The sequence below is a fragment of the Rhizomucor pusillus genome (assembly GCF_041956525.1).
Source record: "Rhizomucor pusillus strain CBS 183.67 unplaced genomic scaffold VTP01scaffold_10, whole genome shotgun sequence".
In the NCBI taxonomy this organism is placed as follows: domain Eukaryota; kingdom Fungi; phylum Mucoromycota; class Mucoromycetes; order Mucorales; family Lichtheimiaceae; genus Rhizomucor; species Rhizomucor pusillus.
In genome coordinates, this window is record NW_027192152.1 from 698,301 (window position 1) to 714,274 (window position 15,974).

General features: G+C 44.8%; 7 protein-coding genes across 7 annotated transcripts; 3 read left to right on the forward strand and 4 right to left on the reverse strand.

The window, feature by feature from the left end:
- Window positions 1-185: 185 nt before the first annotated feature.
- VTP01DRAFT_1279 (uncharacterized protein) lies at window positions 186-1,006 on the reverse strand (the record flags this gene model as incomplete). The annotated part of the gene is made up of 3 exons (XM_069379611.1): window positions 186-730; window positions 789-897; window positions 953-1,006. The coding sequence occupies 3 exons, from the start codon at window positions 1,004-1,006 to the stop codon at window positions 186-188; spliced, it is 708 nt and encodes a 235-aa protein (XP_069238687.1).
- Window positions 1,007-1,593: 587 nt separating this feature from the next.
- Window positions 1,594-4,198, forward strand: VTP01DRAFT_1280 (uncharacterized protein; the record flags this gene model as incomplete). Its single annotated transcript, XM_069379613.1, has 12 exons — window positions 1,594-1,797; window positions 1,859-1,994; window positions 2,054-2,132; window positions 2,198-2,314; window positions 2,380-2,437; window positions 2,500-2,562; window positions 2,642-2,741; window positions 2,799-2,896; window positions 2,965-3,195; window positions 3,254-3,330; window positions 3,388-3,700; window positions 3,758-4,198. 12 exons carry the CDS (start codon window positions 1,594-1,596, stop codon window positions 4,196-4,198), a joined length of 1,917 nt encoding a protein of 638 aa, XP_069238688.1.
- Window positions 4,199-4,227: 29 nt separating this feature from the next.
- Window positions 4,228-5,450, reverse strand: VTP01DRAFT_1281 (uncharacterized protein; the record flags this gene model as incomplete). Its single annotated transcript, XM_069379614.1, has 8 exons — window positions 4,228-4,352; window positions 4,412-4,442; window positions 4,500-4,572; window positions 4,630-4,715; window positions 4,779-4,917; window positions 4,972-5,058; window positions 5,119-5,280; window positions 5,353-5,450. 8 exons carry the CDS (start codon window positions 5,448-5,450, stop codon window positions 4,228-4,230), a joined length of 801 nt encoding a protein of 266 aa, XP_069238689.1.
- A 304-nt stretch (window positions 5,451-5,754) lies between these two features.
- Window positions 5,755-7,472, reverse strand: VTP01DRAFT_1282 (uncharacterized protein; the record flags this gene model as incomplete). Its single annotated transcript, XM_069379615.1, has 3 exons — window positions 5,755-6,653; window positions 6,716-7,391; window positions 7,458-7,472. The coding sequence occupies 3 exons, from the start codon at window positions 7,470-7,472 to the stop codon at window positions 5,755-5,757; spliced, it is 1,590 nt and encodes a 529-aa protein (XP_069238690.1).
- Window positions 7,473-8,541: 1,069 nt separating this feature from the next.
- VTP01DRAFT_1283 (uncharacterized protein) lies at window positions 8,542-9,971 on the reverse strand (the record flags this gene model as incomplete). The annotated part of the gene is made up of 4 exons (XM_069379616.1): window positions 8,542-8,901; window positions 8,962-9,130; window positions 9,190-9,216; window positions 9,280-9,971. The coding sequence occupies 4 exons, from the start codon at window positions 9,969-9,971 to the stop codon at window positions 8,542-8,544; spliced, it is 1,248 nt and encodes a 415-aa protein (XP_069238691.1).
- Window positions 9,972-10,128: 157 nt separating this feature from the next.
- Window positions 10,129-11,861, forward strand: VTP01DRAFT_1284 (uncharacterized protein; the record flags this gene model as incomplete). The annotated part of the gene is made up of 10 exons (XM_069379617.1): window positions 10,129-10,335; window positions 10,390-10,540; window positions 10,600-10,736; window positions 10,800-10,921; window positions 10,984-11,088; window positions 11,148-11,191; window positions 11,250-11,312; window positions 11,373-11,518; window positions 11,579-11,695; window positions 11,760-11,861. 10 exons carry the CDS (start codon window positions 10,129-10,131, stop codon window positions 11,859-11,861), a joined length of 1,194 nt encoding a protein of 397 aa, XP_069238692.1.
- A 1,242-nt stretch (window positions 11,862-13,103) lies between these two features.
- VTP01DRAFT_1285 (uncharacterized protein) lies at window positions 13,104-13,423 on the forward strand (the record flags this gene model as incomplete). Its single annotated transcript, XM_069379618.1, has 2 exons — window positions 13,104-13,263; window positions 13,329-13,423. 2 exons carry the CDS (start codon window positions 13,104-13,106, stop codon window positions 13,421-13,423), a joined length of 255 nt encoding a protein of 84 aa, XP_069238693.1.
- Between the last annotated feature and the right edge of the window lie 2,551 nt (window positions 13,424-15,974).

Consider the following 15,974-nt stretch of genomic DNA (forward strand, 5'->3'; position numbering starts at 1 on the left):
CTATGTTTGTAAAGTCAATTCCATCTAAAAGTCTTTCGCACACGCGCCATCTTACATCTGGCATTGAAAGCCTGTACTCCATTTATTCAAGTCCTCAGTTTCTACTAAATATGCAATTCGGCAGAATCCTTTCAGGTCCAAGATCTTTTTTGCCCTGTGGCGCTATATATGGTACGAGGATAAGATTATGCTTCTTTCTTCAATGATTTTCGAGATTTTTCATCATCCTCTTGATCGTGGTCTCTCTTTAAGCTTACGCTATCTCGCTCGCGATGATTTAGCTGTTCCTTTAGTAAATCATTCTCTCGTTGCACTGCTTCTAATTGGCTTCTAAGATCCTGCACTTGACCGTGTAATTGATCCAAAGCCTGATTCAGCAGTAACTTTTCCAATGTCCATTTCTCTGCGTTTGCAGCATCCAGTCGTTTTAGGTGTTGAATGTATTCGGCTGCACGCTGCAGGATCTGTCCCTTGTTCTTTTCGCAGTTCGGTACAAGACGTCCAAGCACACTGATGCCTTCGTTGATCGTTTCTCGTCGTCGCCGTTCAACTAGCTTGTGGCTTTCTCGTCGTTGACGGTGCCACTCTTCGCTTCCTGGAGGTGGTCTATCATCATTATTTGGTGAAGAACTATCCGCGTCCTTATTGTTCTCCTGGTCCTGGTCCTGGTTCTGGTTCTGGTTCTGCTGTGGAGGGTTTTCCAAGTTGGGTTCATTTTCGTTGCTCGTATCTATAGTCCATGTCAGTATGGAAATAACATCCAAAACTTGCACTGTCAATCAACTTGCTTGACTTATGGGAGGAGGAGCTTTCGTGTTTCTGGATATATTGTTTCGTCTTGCGTTGCTTTTGATCTGTGCTAGAATCAGCTGCTGCTGCTGCTGCTGCTGCTGCTGGCTGGTTGACTAATTAAGTTTGTATGGATCTGAACAAAAAGTTGCGAGACGCTTACGGTTTCCCGCGAGGTTTCCGCCGTAGCTGATTCCATCGAAGCTTCTTGTGACATTTATGCGCGGCGGGTTTGGGCTGCCTCAAGAGCAGCCGGCGTGCGAAAGGTGGGAGGAGTCGAAAATCGGACCGCGCTGTTGGCAGCCAGCCATGATGCATTGTACATCAAGTGAGCTTGGGAACTTTTCTCTCATTGGCCTTATTATCTTTTAGATAAACTAGAGATGCTTGTCCGTTGCATAGGAGCCTTTATACATGTAGGTGTACAAAGGGATATATTAATCAAGTTGCCTATTCACACGTGCGTGTGATTAAATGTCTGCAGCTTTTCATATGCAGCAGAGTTCAACGCTTTTGTGACGACGCTCAGGAACGAAATAGATCCACATATCCGGTGATATAATAGATCGTCGTCGTCAATTCAATGCAGAATCCGGCATTTCTTTCTCCGTTGTTCACCCAAAAAGGGCATTTGTTTTCTTTCTTTCTTTCTTTCAGTGCACTCGTCTGCCTACGATTGCAGCGACTTACGTACGCAATCACACTCTAGTTCGAAATGGACAACGCCTGGGAACTTATTCAGCAAAAAAGTAGGTGTTTTCTCCATGTGGCAACTGATGAAATATGACGCGTGCTAAGCAACGCATGTTTCTTTTTTACTCCTTTGCTAGCTTTCACAAAGTGGTAGGCGACGTGACGATCGTCAGCGGTTCAAACCGTTTGATAGCTTTAAACCTTAAACCTTTCATATATACCAGGGTAAACACGAAGCTTGACTTGGGTGGAGTACCGCACATCAAACATTTATGCAACGACCTTGCCAACGGCGTGCCTTTGATCCGATTGCTGGTAAATGCCGACTAGAATATTTCCAACCTTACCTCTAAAGTTAAAACTCGGGGGTATGCAGGAAATCATTGGTGACACATCTCTAGGTCGCTACAGCACCAATCCAAGGATAAAGATTCAATGCGTAGAGAACGTGAATATGGCCTTGGAATTCATCAAGCAGCGCGGCGTGCCGCTGACTAACATTGGTGCGGAAGGTGAGTTACAATGAGGTATATATATGTATTAATAGGTCGTTCTAAGCCTGTGTGCAAAGACATCGTTGACAAGAACCTGAAACTGGTGCTTGGTTTACTGTGGATGATCATTCTGCGGTTCACGATCGCAGATATCAAGTAAGCACACGCAGTTCCGATGTCAATTAATTTTCCTAGATTGCTAACAACACCCTGCAATCCAGTCAAGATGGAAAGAATGCCAAGGAAGGTCTCCTGCTGTGGTGCCAGCGCAAGACAGCACCGTACGAGCAAGTGGATGTTCGTGATTTCACATATAGCTGGAAGGATGGATTAGCATTGTAAGAAGAGATCAGATCATGATGAAGGACTGATATCAGGTTATTTATATTTTTCCGTCTAATAGCTGTGCTCTCATCCACCGACATCGACCTGATCTGCTTGACTTTTATTCTCTGGACTTTGCAAGTATTTTGCTCATACGAATAACGACACTGTAAATGTTCTAATGCACCTTGCCTTATAGAATGACGCCCACGGAAACACAGCACTCGCTTTCGACATTGCAGAAAAATATCTCAACATTCCGGTAAGTAGCAGCAACCAATTTTTTTTCTGTACTGCGAATGGAGCAACTTGCTTAATCAAGAGCGTTTCGATGCTGTCAGAAACTTTTGGATGTTGAAGATGTCTGCGATATTTCAAAGCCTGACGAACGATCTATCATGACCTACGTTGCCGAATATTTTCATGCATTTTCTTCACTAGGCAAGTATATTCTCTCGAAAAGATGGTGGGGATGTATTCCTAATTTTGGGGTGACAGACAAGGTAGAAACAGCCGGTCGACGTATAGCAAAACTGGCGGATGTCTTGAATTCGATCTGGCAGATGCAGCACGACTATGAGCATCGAGCCCGAACGGTTAGTTAGAGGCAGTTAAAAAATGGAAAATTATCGATGTACTGACGACTTGCCAATTCATTTTACAGCTTACAAACGAAGTTCACAGCATACAGAAATTATGGCACAGTACAAAACTGAGCGATTCGTATACGGAGATAAAGCGCAAGAGTGCCGAGTTTGCAACATATAAGGGTTCACAGAAGCGCGAGTGGGGAACCGAGAAACGAGACCTGGATACGCTGTTGGGAAATATCCAAACTAAACTAAAGACATATAATCTGAAGCCATATCATCCTCCAGAAGGCCTCACATTGAAGGTGGGCTCACATTGGATGCAAGCATCTCGATATCTGCTGACGAATGGAGCTATTACAGGATTTGGATCAGTTGTGGCATGATTTATTAAAGGACGAAGCCGAGTATCACAAAAGTATAAACAGCAAAATCAGAGAGTAAGCATGAGCTTAAGTCTTGAATGATTCCATCGCTAGCTAACAATGATTCGATAGGATCAAAGAAAACCTTCGCAAAGCATATGCAAAAGCTGCAAACGATTTCCAAAACCATCTTGACAGCATGTCTCTGGAATTAGCATCTCTCGATGGCGGACTGGAGCACCAACTTGAACGGGTTCGTGCCTTGTCGTATGAGATCACGCCGTTGCACAAGAACCTAGAATCCATCGAGGCGCTCGACCGAGCATGTCAAGAGGCAAACACGGAAGAGAATGATTACACGGTATACACCTTGGAGGATCTAACTTTTGAACTCGGTCTTGTTGAGAAGGCTATACGTAAAAAGGATGCATTTATTCAGAACCAGGTAAGAACGGTGGAGCGATACATCGTATATCCAGTGCGCTGAACAATGCTCTTGTAGATTGTTTCACGAAACATGACCAACTTGACGCCCGCCCAGCTTGAAGAGTTTGAGCATGCGTTCCGTCACTTTGCCATGGAGCACACAAACACACTATCCATCGAGGGCTTCTCGGCAGCCCTTGCAAGTCTCGGCTTGTTCTATCAGGATTACGATATCGAGACCCTGTTCGACCAAACGAGCGAAGGACAGGACGAAGCGACATTCGAACAGTTTATAAAATTCATGGTATCTATTACGGAAGACAAGTCAACGCCTGAGCAGCTGCAAGATGCATTCCAGACTATTGCTGGAGAAAAGCCATATGTGACAGAAATGGACCTTCGAATGTGCATGATACCCGAACCAGTTATTGAATACCTCAAAACCGACATGCCCCGCAGCAGCAATGAACCAGATAGCTTCAACTATGATCTGTATGTCAACCAGTTATTTAAATAGAGACATTGAACAATGAATGTGCAAAAATGTTATTTCCTCATGCGTTTCTTGAAACTTTCTGCTACCACATCGTCAGACGCAGTCTGGCGTTTGTCTATGCGAGATTTATGGTCTGGTTTTTGGATCCGCTTTTCATAATTAGCAGGCACATCTACTAAAGAAATCCTTAGTACATTTGCTTATTCATCATATGTAAATTTGTATATCACTTACGTTCTTCTTCTCCTGTCCGATCCTTTGATTCCTAAAATATCCACGTAAGATTCTTTCGACCGAATAGACTGCTCATTTTCTGACGTACCTCGCCCTCTTTTCTTTCATTCAGGTACTTGCGCTTTGCACGTTCGGTATCTTCGATATTCTGTAACCGTACACTGGTAGATGTGTCAGCATCATCATTATCTTTTTGTTCCTTTGCCACCACTACTCACTCTATGCCGAGATCAACTTCAGGGATAGCTGTCAACATTTGCGTTGATAATTGAACGCTGCCCTCTTGCACCTTCTTCTGCTCCACCTAATGTAATAATTTTGTCAGAGTTAGGACGAATACTATCCGTCACATACAACACAAACTTACCCTTAATCTCTCAGGAAGATGATAGAGTTCTTCGTAGATATCCAGTGGCCCTGACTTTTTCGTAGATTTATCCTCGTCTTCCTCTTCCTTTACAGGTTCGCCTCTTCGCTTGCGCATTTCTGCTTCAATGTATGCCATCCTAATCATGAATAAGTGCCTTATTTGTGCATGTCCACCATACGTAATACGTTACATGTGCTTGTCTACATCCAGCGCATTCGTCTGAGTCGTGAAACTGTCGAGCTTTAACTTCTTTTCTGTTCCTTCCTCCTCGTCCGCTCTGTTGCAGACCGGGTTTGTTGTGAGTTTGAGTTCTCCTGAGCTATTTGTGTGAACATACTTTTTGCCAGCCCTGACAGCATCCTTGTCTGTGAGACCCCACGGGTCCCGTTCTTTCTTCTTTGTTACGGGCTTTTCGCTGCCCTTGAGCAGCTTTTCGGTATCTATGCCTCCATGTTTTCTACGCAGTTTGCGCAATTCCTGCAGCTCTTCAATTGTTTCGCTGTAGGGCGGGTTGAGTGAATTGATCGCACACCATCTAGATTAGTCCACACAGACAGAGAGAGATGCTAACCTGACATTAGATTCTGGAATGGCCACAGATTCGTCTTCCTCGTCCTCTTTCTCTGGCGTCCGTTTTCTGTAATTTCTTTGTTTTCGTTGAATTGGCATTGAATATTATTGCTCGTTAACTTTTGTGAACAGAAACAAACCCTTTGTGAGGGAAAGGAGTGGGTGATCCAAAATTGAAGCCACTTATGCAATTATGTCCCCCTCCCCCACCTTTCAACACATCTCAACGTTGAATACAGGGTCTTTGGGTGGTTTGGATATGTTTGATATTTTTCTTTTGTTGAGAGATTCAGGATAGAAAAAGGGAGGATAAGAAAAAGACAAACAAGGCCAGCTTGGATCATCTACATCGAAGAAATATTTGGGAAAGAGAGAATATACACAGATTTTGCCCTCAACACTTTTAGGCTAAATGATGGTAATATACGCTTAGAGGTACATATGGTTGCATCAGCATGTGCGACTCAGGCGTGTACATTGGATGCTGTTGCTGTTGTTGCTGTTGCGGAACAACGGCAAGCGGCGGCGGAGGCGGGGTTGGTGCGACCATCATTTGCTGATAATAGCCTATAGAAGAATCGTCGAGTGTGCTCGTGGGCCACACACTCACAGGCTGATGATATTGCTGGTGGTGGTGTTGCTGGAACGGCGGCTTGGAGGACCATTGCAAGCCATCGTAAGCGGGCATCCCCAAGGGCTCGGGTGTAGCAGAGGGCGATAATGTAAATTCACGGCAGAGATCTAGCGATGTAGTAGTGGTAGTGTTGGTGGTAGGTGCAGCTGTAGCAACGGCGGCAGCGGCGGGAGGAGGACCTGGGATCACCAAGACCTTGCTGGCTAGAGAGGGCTCAAGAGCGGCAAGATCGAATATGGCTTGTTTCAGTAGCTCTGGTGGACCTTGCAGGACGTGAGTCTTCTCCTGGCTTGCTTGCTTATCCTCGGAAAAGTCACCGCAGCGCACCCAGTCTTGATCAACGTGGGCGCGGCGCATGGCAAATGTGAGCCGCTGGGGTACATCGAGTTCGATATCAATTTGATCTAGCAGCTGATTTGACTGGACAATCTGGCTGGAGCGGAGTAGAGAGATGGCATCGATGGGAACCTGGATACGGAACAAATGGTCTCGCACTTGCACTTGCCACGTCAGGAGGCGATGCGTTACATCGGCGTAGCAAGCAAGGTCGCTGTCGCCCGCACTTGGGCTGATGAGTTGGCTAAAGCGAGTCCATGTCCCGATGCGCAGCATCTCCACCGGCAACGGAACTATGTTAACGGTATTGCTGCTGCTGCTGACGCTGGAAACTGTGCTCCTCGAGTTAATCGCTCGTGAAAGGTGGGACAAGAAAAAAATCTTTTTTTCTTACCTTTGTTTCCAATAATGGTACGATCGGTGCCTTCCGACATGGCCCGGACAACAGACGGATGACCAGCAACCTGTTCTTGGACCATGGGCTCAGGCTTTGAACTGGATCGCGGGCGTTTGCGAGGGCTGGTGCTGCTGCCGGGGCTGTTGCTTTGCCGGAGTTCTTCAAAGCGTTCAGGTGTCATCATTGTACGAAACGTGGGCTGATAACGGGGCGGGGCTGGTTGACGCACAGGCTCTATCCATCGAGGGCCATCAATAGACAATGAGTTGGAAAGCGCTTCCATCTTCCGTGCCTTGGCGCGCCGGTTCTGGAACCATATCTGCACAGTGCGCTCGCTCACTTCAAGCTCCTGCGCAAGTCGGTTGCGTATACTAGAGTCCGGAAGCGGGTTGTTCATGAACGCATTCTGTAGTACAGTGAGCTGGCTTGGCTTGAGATGTGTGCGTTTGCGAGGTATCGGTGTTGCCGAAGGCACTGAGCTGGACGACGCGGATGTGGAGCGGTTGCGACGATGTTGTTGGTTGTTTTTTGCTGTCATGGCGAAAGAGCGTTGCGGGGTGGAAGTCGTGAACCTGCACGATGTAAGCAAGCGAAAATGATAGGAATGGGAAGGGAGAAAATAAAGAAAAAGAGAAGAGAGTTCTGTGTGTGAATTGCACAGGGTTAAGGAACCCTATTTCATACGTGGCTATGGTTACACGGCGGACATGAAGTGCTTTCGAGCCCTGTCCCCACTTACTTCTTTCTGCTGCATGATCTCGATGACTTCTTCCCGTGCTAAAACGGATGCCAACAGCTATTGGTTTCTACCGTGCGCCGCCTCAAATGCGGCTCAACTTGTGATTATGCTTGCATCCGTTGTTGTTGGACTGCACAGGAAACATACGCTCTATGCACTGTTTTATTCAGCATTAATTACTTATTTAAGATCCGTGCACCTGCTCCAATCTCCATCTCTTTTCCGATACGAAAAAGTGCGGGCCTTTTTTTTCTTCGAGCTACAACAGTGATCAACCAGCACGCTGCCAAGCTCTGTAGGACCATGTTCACAAAAATAGAGACAGTAGCTGGAATTTATCCGCACAGCATTCTTTGAACCGCTAAATGGGTTGCAAAGTCTCCTCAAATGTGACATAGACCCGCAACGCACGAATCCATAAAGGTTAGATTTGTTATTTGACGTACATATATATCTACTTTTTAGGAATATCAATAACAACCTGAGTTGCAACCTCGAGGTGAATACAACTTGTACGGGTTCACATCCACAAATAGTCATCAGTCCCAGTTCCTGTTCAAGGCACATCACCCAAACAGCTCTAGTCCGCCTTCCAAATAACCGGAATGTTGTAAGCCTAAGTGTACTATGTAGAATGATAATGAGACAAGAGTCAGAAAGACCTTTGGACTCATTGTCCTGGAAACAAGTGCCCAATTTAAATCTGGGGCGCAGCTGCTGGACATGCCACGGGGTAGGAAGATAGAATGACATTTGAAACGATAGGTTTAAACTTGTCACACAATATGCTATACTGAAAACCTTGAGTATAGGGAGAAACCGACACAGCCTAGCTTTGCAAGGAAGCATAACCTGCGCGCATCTTTAGTCAACCCATCTCCGAATCTTGCCCTTTACTTCACCACCAGCCTGGTGTGGAGTAGCCAAGTTATTGTAAAACTCTTTTTTAGTTTAAATGGAAGCCAATGATATTCTTTGTGGAAGGAAAAAGAAAGATGCAGTTGGTTGAGGGTGGGGATATACAAGAAGACTTGATGGAGTAGGAAAGCATGAAGAAGAGAAAAAATTGAGTAAAATACAAATTCTAGTGTACTTTTTTGATTTGTCGCTTTGCACGTTTGCGGCCGCTCTGGTTTCTTACTTGTGACTCTCCAAACTTGCGTTTGTAGTAGCTTCTGGACTCTTCGTCGGCCATGAGCTCGTCGACAATCGTCTGCTTTCGTTCCTTTTTTGTAAGACGAGCAGAGAAGTATTCTGTGGGTCCTTCGATGACAGTTCCAACTTGGAAATATTTGGGCTCCTGTCCTTTGCCCATCTTTTTGTAATGACGTTTTCTATCGAGAATATGGCGCATTCTAAGAAGCTGCAAATCCCGTTTCAACTCTGGAGTCATTTCCGGCTGCTCCATATCGAACCATCCCTTGCCGGCTGTCCTCTCCCGTTCCTATTGAGGAAATATGAGTATATTTAGAAAGCGAGGTTATACAGCAACAATCCAACGTACCATTCTTCTCTGCTTGCGAGAAAGTCTCTCTGCTTTCGGAACAATCGTGTCTTTCACTTCAGGCTCGCCTTCGATCTCTGCTCGTTCTTTCAACTTGGCGACATTGTTCTTACGGTCAATGTATAGTCCGTCTACACCGGCAACCATACCCTCGCCGAGTGTGGGCAAGCTATGGAAAAATGTAAGCAATCTAGCACAACCTCCTTCTGTAATGTAACAAAGACTTACTCTCTGTCTTGATTATCTTCATCGTCTCTGTATGGAGATCTTACTGTTGAGTAACGGAGAGGCGACGTTTCTCTTTGTATGAAAACTTACTCATCCAATTTAATTTGTTCTTCCTGCTTCTTTTCCAATGCAGCCTTGGCCTTTGTGAGCAAGTCATTCAAATCATCTTCTTCCTCTGCTTCGCTCTCGCTTTGCTCCTCATCAGAGCCGCTGCTGCTATTGCAGCTCTCTTCACTGCTATTATCATCATCGTCGTTGTCGCTGCCGCTGCTACTATTATCATTGCTTTGCTTTTGATCTTGATGTTTTCCATTCTGCGCTTCATTGTTTGCAGGATGTTCTTCGTCAGATGCAGATTCCGGTGCAGTGTCGTACTCTGAGGATCGAGACGGTGGCGTGGAAGAATGATAATCGCTGTGTGCATCGCTGAAGTGCGAATTTGAGCTTTCCCGATCCATAGCAACCGACTCTGTCTCTGCGATCTTTGAATCAGGCTTAATTGAGTTGTCCTGTTGCTGCTGCACACTTTCAACAGCAGTGGTGGTAGTTTCTTCCTGTTGCAGATTCACTTGTTCGACATTGGTTGTCTCCACCCGGCTCTTCTTTTTGTTATTTTTGCGTCTGGTCGTAGTAGTAGTAGTTGTTGTTGTTGTTGTGGTCTTTTTTGATCGACGCTGGTTAAGGACTCGATCGAGGGCGCTTGGATCGACAGCCGCCGGATCTTGATCAGGTGCTGTTTCTTCTGCGATCTTGCGACGCTGCGCTCGCGTCAGTGGTGCCATGGTTGGGGAAAAATGTCAAAGGAAATAAAATTGCTTGCAAGAAAAAAAAAATTGCGGTGCTGCTTTTTCTGAACCGGAGTGCGTGAGTGGGTTCCTGCCCCCTTTTCTTTTTACCACAAACTATGGCTTCACCCGCGATCGCAGCCGATCTCGCTCCATGGGTATGCAACACCACAGAAAGCATGACTCTGAGCCTGGGTACGGTGAATGCATTACAATACTTGACCCCTTGGTGCTGATGCAGACGCGTGCAGTGAGACCCGGATCAGACGGTGAATCGCGGCAGGAGTTTAAGCCGCTCTTCACATATCCTATATTTGGCGAGCGTGAAGTAGTGTTTGGTTACAAAAAGTTCTCCATTCAGGTGTGATAGGTTTGACGATGAACTTAAAATTTCCATATTCACGACGTATGTCAGCTCCAATTTGCATCAGGCTCGCTTAGAATACATCCACGCATTGATTATGCATCGCAGTGGCAGCCGTCATCCTCTTCTTCCGCTACTGTCACCCAAGAGATTCCTGCTGCAGACGATATTATGGGAATGTTGAAGGACTATCTGCCATCGGGTAAGTAGGGTCGACCAATTATACGATCGGGTTTTTGCTTACACCGAAATGTATTCTAGATTGTATCAGCAATTCTGATGAGTTTGCTCGCATTGTACAGCAAGATCACGAAACTTTTCAGCCGATTGGAGAGAAAGTACATGAATACAGTCGGGAAACGGAGGATGGACAAGAAATACATTTTGAGCTATACAGGGTAAGCATAGCCGTTCCGTTTTACAAGTCAGAAACCTCAACTGATATTGCTTCCGGTGTATAGTCCACATTTGTCAACGAGCAATTCCGAGAATATCATCGCAGGATGCGTATCTTTGTACTCCTTTTCATCGAAGGTGCTTCGTATATAGAGGATGATGATGAAAAGTGGGAAGTCTTTACAGTGTAAGGTTTCTTCCTGCACTTTGCAATGTTATTTTGATCGTGCGATTCTCACTTGTTTGCAGCTTCAACCGGCAAGGAAAAGGAGAGTCTGCATCTTACCACTTTGTGGGATTCTGTACAGCCTATCCACACTTCTTCTGGCCCGAATGCACACGATTCCGGATAAGGCAAGTAGTATAGGAAATATGTCTCGGAGTCCTGTAAGCTAAGATGAACGAAAACCTAGTCAATTCGTCATCCTACCGCCATATCAAAACCAGGGACATGGAAGTCAGTTGATTTGATATCATGAATATCGCTGCAACATTTCTAAATCATTCTTACTTAGGTGAACTGTATCGATTCATTTATCAAACATGCATGGCCAGAAGCGACGTCAAAGAAATGCCAGGTAAGTTGTTTAAGATATTAGTTGGATGAGTTCGGGAGAATTCTGACCCCGTGTCTTCAGTTGAGGATCCAAATGATGAGTTTTCAGATATGCGGGACAAGAATGATTTAAGATATTTACGAGAACACCATGCTTTCGATGATCTCAAAGCCCCGGTTTCAAGGGAAAAGATCAAAGAACTCAGCAGCAAGTTCAAGCTAACAGAGGTAAGATTATATGTGAATGCAATCTTGAATGGCAATACACTAAATAGACATCCTTCTCAGCGACAATTCCAGCGATGCTTGGAGATGCATTTGCTCTCTCAGGTCAACAAACTAGATCGCCAGGCCTACAAGCAGTTCCGCTTACAAGTGAAGCGACGACTTTATCTCTTTAATCTGGCAAGTAGAGATACTATAGAAATATCCGGCGGCTGCCTGCTAACCTACTTGCTCTATCCGTTAGGATGCTTTACGCACTTTGGATCCAGAGGATAGGAAAGAAAAATTGCATCAGACATACGAGGGCGTCATTGAGGACTATCATCGATTACTGGAGATCGTATAAAAACCACTTACCATATTTTTACAAACATTTCTGGTCTAATAAATTGCAAAGTAAGGAGAGTGAACTTCAGTGAGAATACGAAGCCACTCCACAACATTGATCTTCATAAACATTTTTAAATAAGGCTTATACTTTATAAATATTCTCGCTTTATTTACAAAAATTGCTCCTTATTCCAATCCAAAGATCCGTGGAAAAGAATTCTATACACAGCGATGTAACTTGTGAGTCATATGTATTGCAGCAAGTACAATATCTCTCGGCTGCTGGCAAGCTGATGATGTGAGGCAAGTTAAGCATCAGGATAAAAAGTGGTGGGTTGTCTCCGCATGGGATTCTTAGCGTGGTGCATGAAAAAAAGATATCATCATTTGACTTGCATTGCCACCACCACAGCAACTTGCCAGCAGTTCCCAAGAAGACTAGATGGGTCAACTTACCAAGGAAGGAAAAAGCAACGAGCTACCAGGAGCAAATTGAACGTACCTGTAAAAATCTAGCAGAGTCGCACGTTAGTATACAATTACAGTGCAGTATTTGCATTGGAAAGATGCGCGTTCTCTGACAGGCTGCGTTCGGATATGTATCGTCAGAAGATAACTCTCTTCACTGAAAAAAAATTTCTCAGAGAGATTCCCATTGATAATAAAATGTCTTCATCATTCAATGAATCCAGCGCAGCCTTCGCAGCATCCTTCCTCCTGCAATGAAATGATTCACTTACATCGTCGCAAGTAAACGGATGGATGGATGGATGGGTGGATGGATGATAACAAAAGCTAAATGCAGTGGCGAGCAGGAACACCGCGCCCATTTCTTCTTTTTATGGTCTGCCTTCCAAAAATGAGCTGACAACCAATTTTCTGCCTAACGCGAGAGTCGCCAATGAATGGGTCTGCTGCTGCCAAACTTGCAGGCTCGCTTATTCCGCTAGATCCGTGTTTCCTCAGAAAGCATATCCACAAAGTACCGTTAGTTTCTTTTTTTGCAGCGGTAATAGCTCTTCACGCGTCACTTTGGAATATAGAAAACTCTATTGAAAGCGGGGAAACCAAATGTCAGTTGTATATGCGGAGCAGTCACCGCATGACGTAATGTATTTCGTTTGAACATGAAGGCTGAGGGCCAAGGTGGAACCCTCTTATTTCTTTTCCTCTTTTGTTTAGGTAAGGGCGAGTCAAACCGTTGCCAAAAGGGAAGCAGGCTGCTAACATATTCGATATGTAGTCTAACACAACGACCATGTCTGAACAAAATACCAACGACCAGAAAGAACTCGAGCGTTTGGACAAGTTTGTCGAGGCCGCGCCTCAAAACAGTTACAACATTGATCAATACAAGCAACAGCTCTGCCGTCAATTGCCCGGAGGACAGGAGGAATGCTTGAAACTCAACTTGGAATGTAAGATATCACTGTCGATTCATTGGAAAGAGGGATCGAAGTGCTAAGCGCGCTCTGGTTTATAGATTCACAAATGTTCTCTGAAATGCAGAAACTTGGATTTTTCTGTGCTTTGCCTATGGATCCCACAAAGACGCATATGGAGTGTCGACGAGTGTAAAAAATAAGTAATATGCTTTTCCTATTGTCCTTGTTCCACGCAGCAAAAAATTACACTGTAGACGAGACTTTGTCTCCCCTATTTTGTACAGCAATTACCCCAAATCTCTACATCTCACACGCTGCTCCTCTTTATTTTGTATTGGAAAATGAAAAAGAAAGCTGATAGACGCTTGGGGATACGAAAAGCTATTTCAATCGCGTTTTGATCCTGAGAAACCTTGGAGAAAGCTAAAGAACGATGATGCGGAGTCGCTGCACTTGTCGCTTTGCTGTTGCTTTAAGCAGCAGAGATCTTTGCATTTCAAATCGTATCTACTTTTGCTTATAATCAATCCTCCAGTTGACGAATAAAACATCCTCTGTTCTATTCTGTTCATCATTGTTAGATCCTGCTGTTAGGGAAGCTAATCGTCTGGGTCCCAAAGGCTGGCGAGTGCGGGTGTAATCTCCGCCGAGGGGTCGTGCGCCGTGGCCGCGCTCAGGTGCACCCTGTACACGCAGGCGCAAGGGAACTCCCTCTACTTCGCAGGTCGTCAATTCGCAATGGTACGCAATAACTAAAGAATGCGGTCTGATGTGAATAGCACAGAGAGATGAGAAAATGGATGAATGAATATGGATGCGATGATGTATTAGAGGAAACGGGGATTTTCTGATGGGTTTGCTATTCTTTCGTACACTGCATGCGACATTGACCATGGAACCCCATTTAGCCCTCGAACAAGACTTTCCGCACCAAGGTCAAGCTTGCTAAGAAGCAGAAGCAGAACCGTCCCCTTCCCCACTGGTTCCGCTTGAAGAGCGACACCAAGATCCGGTATGTACCAACTAGATGAGAAGCGATCGAATGCATCAGAGACTGACGAAGTTCTTACCGAACAGATGGAACGCTAAGCGACGCAACTGGCGCCACACCAAGTTGAACATCTAAGGATTATCTTCCATTTGTACAGCTCTCCTCAATAATAAAAATGACCGTGTGGCAATTTGCGACCTGAATTCCAGCCATTCCTCTTTCTCTCCACGACATTTGCGGATATACGCAGAGATACCTTGCTTACATACAGATGGTGACGGGATTTATGGACAGTTCATGATGGAATGGTTTTCACTAGTCACAGATAATGAACCGGCATAGTTGTGGATAAATAGTTGCTATGAGAGAGCAGGAGTATATCGTAGCATTGCTGCGTTGCAAGATCCTAGGGACATATTACGGTCAGACTGATACCTCAAATGCCATTGCCAATATCTAGAAGAAAGGATGCAATTCTAGGAATCTGTGTTACAGTGATAAAAGTTGATACAATTCACAATAAGCATTGGAGTGTACTCGATTATTAGATAACCAGAACAGGACACAGACTGTAGGCTCATCGAGTGGTTATGGCAATGTCTTTCGACTGGAGGCAGCAAAAGTCTGTTCTCGCCATACTTCTGCAGGAAAAGAAGGAGAACTGGGATCTTTATGTCGCAAGTGCGCAGCTGACTATCAACTGAACAAAGCCGTCAAAGGCAGGTTGAGACCGGTACCATTCTTGATATTGTCAACGAGCTTTAACAACGCTTACGGCAAATGTAAAAGATAATGATAACCGCTATCAGCAAACAAGTGCAAGTCGTCGTACATTAAGCGCAGCAAAGAAAAATGAACGATAAAAACCGCGCTGTTCCAGCATTATCTTGAACATTCACCGCAATTTAAAGATAAGTCCAAGATATGAGGGAGCTTTCACCCTTCCTGGTAGAATCAAAGACAATTCCTATAGCTTGATAAGTGACAAGGTACTATCCTGTCGCGCAACATACCGCCTGCGCATATCTTAAGTTATTTCCCAAGACTCCATTATCGATCACAAATATACAAAGGAATACTATAGCTTTTTTGAATGTACTGAAGACCTTCTACAAGTTTCCAAACGCAGATGCAGTCAGCGTTTTTTGCACAGGGTTCTTCAGATACTCTATTACATAGTGCATTTCCTCGTTATTGAAAGTGCTAACATAGAAGCCGATATTATCTTTCATCTTGACAGATTCAATTCAACATCACGCAACGGATACCGGCTCTGATAAATGCACCGCAGATGCTCATCCATTATTGGCGAGCGAAGTTAACCTGGCGATCATAGATACTGACGGAGGAAAATATCACCGAAGGTATGGGTCTCTAGAAATATAAAATGAAAGCGGATAAAGAACTTTACGTGAGTCTCATTCACCAGTGTGCATGCCACTGGGGTCATGCATGCTGCCAGCAGTGCCCTCCCTTCTTTGCTCCAGATAGTTTTTGGCCATGATAACCTTTGCCCTTTTTCTCTTTTTACTTATGCAGAGTTCATTCTGCTGATTTTGTCTCCAAAGCTGAACATTCGACACTTAGACTATTTCTGATAAAAATACGTAACCAGTTCTTAAGGAGCATCAAATGTTTATTTAAATATTGTATGCATCTTTATAAATGTGGAAGCTGGAGGAAGCAGTGATCTCGGCATGACAAACGGCGTTTGAATTGTCGTTGGCTGGAGTCCGTGCATTTGCACGACAAG